The sequence below is a fragment of the Vanderwaltozyma polyspora genome, genomic scaffold (genome assembly GCF_000150035.1).
Source record: "Vanderwaltozyma polyspora DSM 70294 KpolScaffold416 genomic scaffold, whole genome shotgun sequence".
Taxonomy (NCBI): Eukaryota; Fungi; Ascomycota; class Saccharomycetes; order Saccharomycetales; family Saccharomycetaceae; genus Vanderwaltozyma; species Vanderwaltozyma polyspora.
Genome location: NW_001834590.1, coordinates 1 through 10832, shown reverse-complemented (window position 1 = coordinate 10832; position 10832 = coordinate 1). Strand labels below are relative to the sequence as shown.

The window sequence follows — 10832 nt, the reverse complement described above, 5'->3', positions numbered from 1 at the left end:
AAATCTCTAGTTCGTTTCGAAATACAAAACACTACAATTGAATAATTCAAATACTAAATTCAGAGGACATCAATGCTCAACATTAGGTGAGTTCATTTTTCAATCAGATCTCATTTTCATTTCGAATTTATGGTATTCACTATTGAAATTTGAATTAAAGCTAAATGAAAAAATAGTTAATTTTCCTCCAATAAACAAACAGCAGCCAAATAAAATTCGTAAAGTATATTAATCTTTATTAATAAATTTTTCTAATTGAAGAAAACCCATTAATATCTTGAAAGTCAATCCGTAATAACAATTCAAGGGGGAAGACCCAACTCTTTTTCTCAATATCAAGACAATAGTAAATTGGTGTATAATAATAAAATCTAGCCATGGTCAGCCCAGTGAGAAGGTTGAAAAAAACATCAGCATGGTAATTAAATAAAACAAGAAAGTGAAAGTTAAGATACAATTCTACGATGCTAACAATGTCATAGCAAGATAAGAATTAAAGAGGGAAGGGTTTATTATTACAACCTCTAAAAATAGTGCTTTTATTTAATTCAATAGTATATTGTAAAACGTATATTATCTGAAAAATGCAAAATTGCTTTTTCCCTCTTTTTTACAAAGGAAATTCTATCACGCTTTAAATTTTTTTGCTATGTTTTTAACATAGAAAGAGGGAAAAAATATTACCTTACTTTCCTATCTTTACTACATTATTAATATACTTAAGGAAACCTGGAACTTCTGATTAGCAATTCTATTATCTTGTTGAATAATTCCCAAAAAACATAACAGTTGAAAGGTAGAAGCAATCAGAAATACATGATTACTTTTTTTCTTATTAAAATAGAAAATCAAAATAATAACAGATATTAAGATAGAACTAAAAAGGAAATTGAAACATTTTTTCTTTTGTAAATCTCTAAATTAGGTAAATGATTTTATGATTGCCAAAAAAATACTGCAACCTGCCCCTACTTGTAAGTTAACAACATTAGAAAAACAAGGAATAAGGGATCTCATAGTCACAAATTTGTTATTTCTTTTTTTCAAAATTTGTTCTGCAATTATTTTCTATCTGTCAAATGTGTCATTTTTCAAGAATATTTCCGCTAGCATAATAAAATCAGCAGACACTTCTCTTTTATTAAAAGTGAGGAGAATTAACCCTTCTTTCCGTTCATTTTCATATTAGAAGATTCCAAAAGGATACCCTGTAATCTTGTTACAGCTAATTTGTTTTTAGAGGGGTCTAGAAATGTGATCTAGTCCAGAATAACCGGTGACGAATATTGACAAACATTTCAACTTCCTAAAAAGTTTCATTCATCATTTTTTGGTTTTCATTGGTAGAAGTTACCTGCCTTTCAAACACCAGTTAGAGTGCAATCGCTGCTGAACTAGGGATAGACGAATTTGAATTTCAAAAAGAAACGTACTCTATGCGTGCGTTTGTCGTATTGAGATATTAAGATATCATTTACTTTTCTTTGGTTTCCAATATCAGATTTGGAACGGGAAAAATTCTTTAATTCAAAATACTTTTTAAACACCCTGGTATGATTTATTTCTTTTTGATGTAATTTTATTCAGTCTCTTAGATATTTCAGCCAGACATTTTTAAATTTTATAGGTCTTAAAGATAAATTATGTTGAGGTTAACTACTTCGTAAAACTCCCAAACCAAAAGCTTTACCAAATTCCTTTGGGTAACTACTCTCAATATTCCCCTCTTTCATACAGGCATATATCTTTTAGGCCTATCACTCTGAATTGCTTGAAGTTTTTGCTCGTACTATTAATATTGATAAATAATCTAAAGGAAAAAGCAACTAAATTATTAGATACATGGAATTGAACAAAAATTTTCGAAATGATACTTCTTTTAAAAGATCTGTCACTTCCAAAAACTGAAATACTAAAATAGACCTAGTTCAATCCTTTTCATTGGGGAATTTTCCGAACTATAAAATTCTTTAAAACTTTAGAAATGTGTCCAAAAACGTTCAATTAAAGGGAAAGTCTGCAATATTGCTTTTCAATAAACTAATGTAGCATAAAATTTGGGGTACTGATTTCTTATCCTTATTTCTTAATTCTGTTATTAAATTTCTACACTATTCCAGTTTTGCCCCCTCCTCATTAGGTTTACTGTCAAACTTGAATGAAATTTAAAGCAAAGCAAAAAGCCTGACTTGAAATGTTTTGGCTGAAATCTTTTTTCTTTTTTACTGCAAAATGTCTAAAAAGAGTCAATAAAAGAAAAGAGGTATATTGTATTGAAATGGCTTATAACAAAGAGGGAAGAAAAATATACCTCACAGGTCTATTTTTTTTGTACGTACATATATAGTTAAAAATTTTTAATAGTTTCTCTAGTCTAAGAAAGACAAGCAACACTTAAACATTATATAGATTACTTCTTTATTTATATTGACCCAATTAATAAATTAAGTATTCAAATGTTAGAAAAAGTTTCCCTCTTCGAAACGTATTCTGTTTCCCTACTAACTGTATTATTTATAGTGAGAGTTACTTATAACGCAATTAGAGAATTAACTATGTTACTTGGAATAGGTTAAAAAAGGACACGTTTTCGTAAAACTTGATTGAGCTTTTAAATAAAATTTTAGAAATCTGACCCTTTCAGTTTAAACATCAATTTAGTAGGCTACAAACAACTAATGTCATATATACATTAGATTTTCTTGCACATAAAGGAACAGGGACCATATGCTGTCATTTAGATCTAAATTATTGAGAGTGAAAATTTAATCTTCATAGATTTATATATTTTATTTTATATATAAGGACAGCCGAATCAACTAATAGACTGAAGATGCTTTCGGTATTTCCGTATTATTTTTAGCACTAAAAACAAAAGATAATACACCAAGCCTTAATATCTACTTAATCCGGTTCAGAATTGATAGTATAAACAAACACAAGTTCGAACGATTCTCTGAGTAAATAAATAGTTTTCGGGAGATTGATTCTTATACCCAACAAACAAGAAGAATAAGTTTGAAGATTTTAAGACATTCGAAAAATTAAAATGAATAATATTTTAACTTCGATATATCTCTTAATCTTTTTGAAATTCTGTGCGTGCGCAGGAAATTATCCAAATGGATGTACTTTGGACTCTAGGTGGAATACCTTAAACTGTTTTACTACGACTCCGTGGGCAAACAAATTCACAAGTACAAAGAATGGACCCCTCAGTTATTGGACAGACCCAAGAGGAGGAAGAGTCAAATGTAACGGGCATACTGTTTATACTCCAACTAAATGCACTGCTTCCACTACTTACCCAAGCGGATGTACTATGGACACTAGATGTGGTACGACCTTAAAATGTTATACCACAACTGCATGTAGAGAAAATTACACATATACTAAGTGTGCTTCCTGCAATTATTGGACAGACGCGTGTGGAACAAGAACTAGAAGTTGCTTGCAGACAGTTTGTACTCCAACTACATGCACTGTTTCTCCTACTTATCCAAGTGGATGTACGTTGGACACTAGATGTGGTACGACCTTAAAATGTGTATCCACAACTCCGTGTAAAGAAAGATGTCTATATCCTCCACCAGGTACATCCTGCAATTATTGGACTGGCCCATGTGGAACCAAAACTAAAAGTTGCTGGCAGACCGTTTGTACTACATCTAAATGTACTACTCCTATTGTTCACCCAAGTGGATGTACTTTGGACTCTAAATATAACACCTTAAATTGTGTATCCACAACTCAGTGTAAAGAAAAATGTTTATCTCCACCAAAGCCTACTACATCTTGCAATTATTGGACAGACCAATGTGGAACCAAAACTAAAAGTTGCTGGCAGACCGTTTGTACTACATCTAAAACAGAAACGCCAATACCTACTAAATCTAAAACAGAAACTCCAATTCAAACTTCATCTGAAATAGAAACTCCAATTCAAACTTCATCTGAAATAGAAACTCCAATTCAAACTTCATCTGAAATAGAAACTCCAGTTCAAACTTCATCTGAAATAGAAACTCCAGTTCAAACTTCATCTGAAATAGAAACTCCAATTCAAACTTCATCTGAAATAGAAACTCCAATTCAAACTTCATCTGAAATAGAATCTCCAGTTCAAACTTCATCTGAAATAGAAACTCCAATTCAAACTTCATCTGAAATAGAATCTCCAGTTCAAACTTCATCTGAAATAGAAACTCCAATTCAAAATTTCATCTGAAATAGGAACTCCCAATTCAAACTTCATCTGAAGTAGAAACTCCAATTTATACTACTACTACGAGCACTACATTTTGGACTGGCTCCTATGATACTATTTTCTCCACAATCACTACAACTGTGACTGGTACAGACAACTTAGTTACGACAGAAACAATTTATATCGTAGAAACTCCAATTAGAGCAACTTCAACAACTACATCTGATTACTGGTCAAATAGTTTCTTCAGTACTACCGCCGTAGAAACTAGAACTTTCACTGGTACAGATGACTATGAAACGACTGAGACTATTTATCAAGTTTTTATTCCAGTTTTTGTAACCACCACTACCATTTATACTGACTTCCCTGACGGGCGTATTTATGACATGGAAAACCCTACTTATTCAACAGGCATGATCATAACAACCGACGAAGATGGTGCCCCACGCGCCGTATGCGTATATTATGTGTATGTTAACGGTAAATTAAAAGCCTTCAATGGAGAAGACACTAGTAAGTTCAGCAACTCCACTGAAAATACTGAAACAAACCATGGTGACAGTATCATTGTTTAAAAAAAAATAGCCCACTTCTGATACCTCCCAAGAATATTTTTTTGAACCATTAATTATTTTCTTTTTATAAGTTTGAATGTTATGTTGTCAAACATTCAAGTAAAAGTATTCTTCGTTCTTCAAAAACAATTATATTTAAAAGTAACTATTTAGTAATATATAATATTTTTTAAAGCACTTTATTTTGTCTTATCAATATGTACTGTATTACCAATTTTCGAATACAATTGGATTACAGTTAATTAGATAGTAACCGGTATAGAAATAAAACAGCAAAAGAGATAATAATAAGCAATAATTTAGGTTTTCCAATTCTGTCAAGGGAAAATACATTTGTCTCCTTTTTGAACTTCTTTCCCCCCGGTAAGAAATACATTTTACAATAAGATAAGTTTTTACAATAAGATAAGTAAGTTTTAAGGACTTTGGCTTTCAAATATTCATACGTAGCACACTTGAATTGATTCTAATTCAACTACTCTTTGAGAGTATCAATTGCAATTAAGATATTGCTAGAAGTGGGTTTCTCTTTTAAAAAAGAACTCTAAGTTTTAGAAATATTAAAAAATAAAACAGTATTTAAAAATAAATAATTAAGCAAAATAACTAGTTCTATTTTATATAGAAAATGTTGCGGTGAATTCTTAAGAATAAAAACTGAGAAACAGCCCACCCACCCATTTCTTTTCAAACCAGAGGAAAATCAGAGAAAAGCGTTTTTATAAAAAATACAGACCCTTTAATGATAAATTTAGAATATATATATATATATATATATATATATATATATCTAATTTTTTTCTTAACAGTTGGATAACTACTTCTAAATTTCCTTACTTGAACAATGAAAAGAGGATACGTCTACAATTTCGGAAATCTTTAGTGTTCACAGATATTCAGTATCAGTAGGCTTTTCATTCATAATCATAAGTCCAGATTATATTTTAATTTCAACTTACTTGTGTCTAGAATCACTTTCAAAGGAAATTTGGCAAAAAGAAACAAGATAAACCAAAAGGATAAATACTAAATGGATCTTCGTTCATTTATTTCTTGTCAATATAAGGTTCAAAACCTCAAAATTAGAGATTCATTTATGCAGAAAAATCATAATCTGCAAATTCTATCACGACTCTGGATGAGTTCGTGATTAAACTAAGATGATTTATTTCTGTTGCACTACCATAATTCAACATACTTTAAGATGTAACAATAACAATTGAATTTTATGTGGGTAAAACATAAATAACAGTGGTAAATAAATTTGGGTTTTATCCTTTATTAGCAAATATCAACGACAACAGCAATAACAAAGCAATTTTAACGAAATGTTTTGATCGACTTTCTAAAAGAGTAAACAACAGGGTGTCGTATCTGTCGTCATTTTAAATCAAGAATTTTTGGAAGATCTAAAAAAACGGAAATTTTATATTCTATCTCTCTATGGGTTGTTTGTTTACAAGTTGAAAAATTACGTAAGTTTGATTGACCATTAGAAACGTTCTTTATTTTGCACACGATTTTAACCGTGATTAAATACCCTCCTAGGAGTTACTTTTCAATCCTATTTAATATAGAGCAGATATTACCTACTCAATCGTGTAACACATATAAAGCAAAAAAATGAAGAAGAGATATAATAGTCGATATGAAACTTCAAAATTAAGTTAGATTACAACTGATATACAGTCTAAATTTACCTATTTCCTTCTTCTTTTCTATATTTAAACAGAATTTGATAAATGGAGGAAACATAGTAGATTGAGAGTTATTAGAACTAATCAGCAATCAAAATTACAACTATGCTGCACCAACAAAAGAATACACATATTTCATTAATGTTTTTGGGAATATGAAGAAAACAGAAAGACAAGTTGTCTATTAAAGTTTTGTAATTTTCTTTTTTCTAGCAATAATAATTCGTTAGAATGGATTCAATCCAGAATGCCAAATATAAGTTTAAACAATCAAACTCTTCATTAATATTGCATTAAAAAAATATATATATTTTTCGTGTTTCTCCAATTTAATTATCTACTGAAGAATAATTAAAGATTCAGTTTCAGAGCATATAATTTAATTTGAGGGGAAGAATGTGATCCTTCTAAGAAAAAGATCCTATCCCTCCAATTGATAAGAAGAATAATAAAAGAATAACCTACATATCAATATGGAAGCTTTCATAACCTTATTTATATCTATTAAAATAAAACTACGTTCAACTATTCCTATGAAAGACTGTACAATGATAAAATGTTTAATAAGAGGTAGTTATAACGAATTCCCCATTGAAACTGGGGAAGTTAATGTGCTAAATTGGCCAATGATCAATACCGACTTTCTAAAACGATAACGACAAAGTTTTCCTTTATACATTTATTATTGGTTACTCAAAGAACTATATAAACAGATCTAATATCTTGATTATGATCGCCTAACTCTTGATAATTTCTCTATTCTTTATACCATTATCCACATATTATACATGATATAATCAGCCTGAGTATATCAAAAAGAACCACAAGATGAGAATACTTGAAAGGTTTTTCTTGCTCTGCCTTTTCCTCAATCATGTTTTGGGAAGTCCTCTTACAAAGGATCAAAAGTTGCCTAGTGATGAAGAATATTCTTTTGACCTGCATAAAAAACACACTACTATTGACGAATTTGCCGAAGGGATTGAAAAAGAATATAAGTTACAAAAAAGTGTATTTGATAATGAAGAATCTATATATCAACCTAGTATTGGATCAGGTACAGTTACCTTATCTACGATCACTTCAACTTTTACAAATGAAAATGGTGAACAAAGAACTAAAACTATTTTCATTATTTCTACTCCTAAGAGAATGACTTCGAGAAAAACTACATTACTACCAGATGCAGATTACGATCAGACTGAAACCAATACCCAACAATATATAGATCAAGATGAATATGCATCAACTATACCTATTATACAAAGATCCGAACTGAAGAAAAGATCAATATTTACAATTATCAGGCAAATGCCTGATAATGCACTATTCAAGAGAGAGCAATTAGATGAAAATTCTATCTCTGAAAGCCAATCAACATTCTTAACTGAATATACATACTCAACGATTTATACTACTGTTACACAAAGCGATGGACAACTAACAATCGAAACAACATATTTTGTATATACAAGAAGGCCTTTTACCACAACAAGTAGTAGCTACACATACTGGACAGGAACATACACCTCGACAATTAAATCAATTACTACAACATACATCGGAACAGATAAGGGAGTAACTACTGAAACCATATATATTATAGAAACACCTACCAACGCACTAACGTCCACCTCATACACCTACTGGACTGGTAGCCACTCGTCCACCTTCACTACGATCACAACTACTTTCACAGGCAGTGATGGAGAGGAAACAACTGAAACGATCTACGTCGTGGAAACACCTACCAATGGACTAACATCCACCTCATACACCTACTGGACTGGTAGCCACTCGTCCACCTTCACTACGATCACAACTACTTTCACAGGCAGTGATGGGGAGGAAACAACTGAAACGATCTACGTCGTGGAAACACCTACCAATGGACTAACATCCACCTCATACACCTACTGGACTGGTAGCCACTCGTCCACCTTCACTACGATCACAACTACTTTCACAGGCAGTGATGGGGAGGAAACAACTGAAACGATCTACGTCGTGGAAACACCTACCAATGGACTAACATCCACCTCATACACCTACTGGACTGGTAGCTACTCGTCCACCTTCACTACGATCACAACTACTTTCACAGGCAGTGATGGGGAGGAAACAACTGAAACGATCTACGTCGTGGAAACACCTACCAATGGACTAACATCCACCTCATACACCTACTGGACTGGTAGCCACTCGTCCACCTTCACTACGATCACAACTACTTTCACAGGCAGTGATGGAGAGGAAACAACTGAAACGATCTACGTCGTGGAAACACCTACCAATGGACTAACATCCACCTCATACACCTACTGGACTGGTAGCCACTCGTCCACCTTCACTACGATCACAACTACTTTCACAGGCAGTGATGGGGAGGAAACAACTGAAACGATCTACGTCGTGGAAACACCTACCAATGGACTAACATCCACCTCATACACCTACTGGACTGGTAGCTACTCGTCCACCTTCACTACGATCACAACTACTTTCACAGGCAGTGATGGGGAGGAAACAACTGAAACGATCTACGTCGTGGAAACACCTACCAATGGACTAACATCCACCTCATACACCTACTGGACTGGTAGCCACTCGTCCACCTTCACTACGATCACAACTACTTTCACAGGCAGTGATGGGGAGGAAACAACTGAAACGATCTACGTCGTGGAAACACCTACCAATGGACTAACATCCACCTCATACACCTACTGGACTGGTAGCCACTCGTCCACCTTCACTACGATCACAACTACTTTCACAGGCAGTGATGGGGAGGAAACAACTGAAACGATCTACGTCGTGGAAACACCTACCAATGGACTAACATCCACCTCATACACCTACTGGACTGGTAGCTACTCGTCCACCTTCACTACGATCACAACTACTTTCACAGGCAGTGATGGGGAGGAAACAACTGAAACGATCTACGTCGTGGAAACACCTACCAATGGACTAACATCCACCTCATACACCTACTGGACTGGTAGCCACTCGTCCACCTTCACTACGATCACAACTACTTTCACAGGCAGTGATGGAGAGGAAACAACTGAAACGATCTACGTCGTGGAAACACCAACGACATTATCTTCAACCAGTGAATCAAAATCTTCGGAAGAAATATCGAAGTCCTCTATTTACAGTAGTATTATTTCCACTAACTCAAGATCTCTGGTCAGTACCACTAATTCCCAAACCAAAACTGAATCGATACAAACAAATACCAACTCCAACACTGAATCAATGACTGGTTCTGTTAACACCAACACTAACACCAACACCAACACCAACACTGAATCTATGACTGGTTCTGTTAACACCAACACTAACACCAACACTGAATCTATGACTGGTTCTGTTAACACCAACACCAACTCCAACACTGAATCAATGACTGGTTCTGTTAACACCAACACCAACACCAACACTGAATCAATGACTGGTTCTGTTAACACCAACACCAACTCCAACACCAACACTGAATCTATGACTGGTTCTGTTAACACCAACACCAACACCAACACTGAATCAATGACTGGTTCTGTTAACACCAACACCAACACCAACACTGAATCAATGACTGGTTCTGTTAACACCAATACCAACACCAACACTGAATCAATGACTGGTTCTGTTAACACCAACACCAACTCCAACACTGAATCAATGACTGGTTCTGTTAACACCAACACTAACACCAACACTGAATCTATGACTGGTTCTGTTAACACCAACACCAACACCAACACTGAATCAATGACTGGTTCTGTTAACACCAACACCAACTCCAACACTGAATCAATGACTGGTTCTGTTAACACCAACACCAACACCAACACTGAATCAATGACTGGTTCTGTTAACACCAACACCAACACCAACACCAACACTGAATCAATGACTGGTTCTGTTAACACCAACACCAACTCCAACACTGAATCAATGACTGGTTCTGTTAACACCAACACCAACACTGAATCAATGACTGGTTCTGTTAACACCAACACTAACTCCAACACTGAATCTATGACTGGTTCTGTTAACACCAACACCAACACCAACACTGAATCAATGACTGGTTCTGTTAACACCAATACCAACACCAACTCCAACACTGAATCAATGACTGGTTCTGTTAACACCAACACCAACTCCAACACTGAATCAATGACTGGTTCTGTTAACACCAACTCCAACACCAACACTGAATCAATGACTGGTTCTGTTAACACCAATACCAACACCAACACTGAATCAATGACTGGTTCTGTTAACACCAACACCAACTCCAACACTGAATCAATGACTGGTTCTGTTAACACCAACACT

The 10832-nt window shown here is 34.0% G+C and overlaps 3 protein-coding genes across 3 annotated transcripts; all 3 read left to right on the top strand.

Annotated features, from left to right (window-relative positions):
* Positions 1-3049: 3049 nt before the first annotated feature.
* On the top strand, positions 3050-4228 carry Kpol_416p3 (uncharacterized protein; the record flags this gene model as incomplete). Its single annotated transcript, XM_001642896.1, has 1 exon — positions 3050-4228. One exon carries the CDS (start codon positions 3050-3052, stop codon positions 4226-4228), a length of 1179 nt encoding a protein of 392 aa, XP_001642946.1.
* A 5-nt stretch (positions 4229-4233) lies between these two features.
* On the top strand, positions 4234-4785 carry Kpol_416p2 (uncharacterized protein; the record flags this gene model as incomplete). Its single annotated transcript, XM_001642895.1, has 1 exon — positions 4234-4785. A coding segment is annotated over one exon (552 nt), but the record flags the coding sequence as incomplete, so codon positions are not given.
* A 2525-nt stretch (positions 4786-7310) lies between these two features.
* On the top strand, positions 7311-10832 carry Kpol_416p1 (uncharacterized protein; the record flags this gene model as incomplete). The annotated part of the gene is made up of 1 exon (XM_001642894.1): positions 7311-10832. A coding segment is annotated over one exon (3522 nt), but the record flags the coding sequence as incomplete, so codon positions are not given.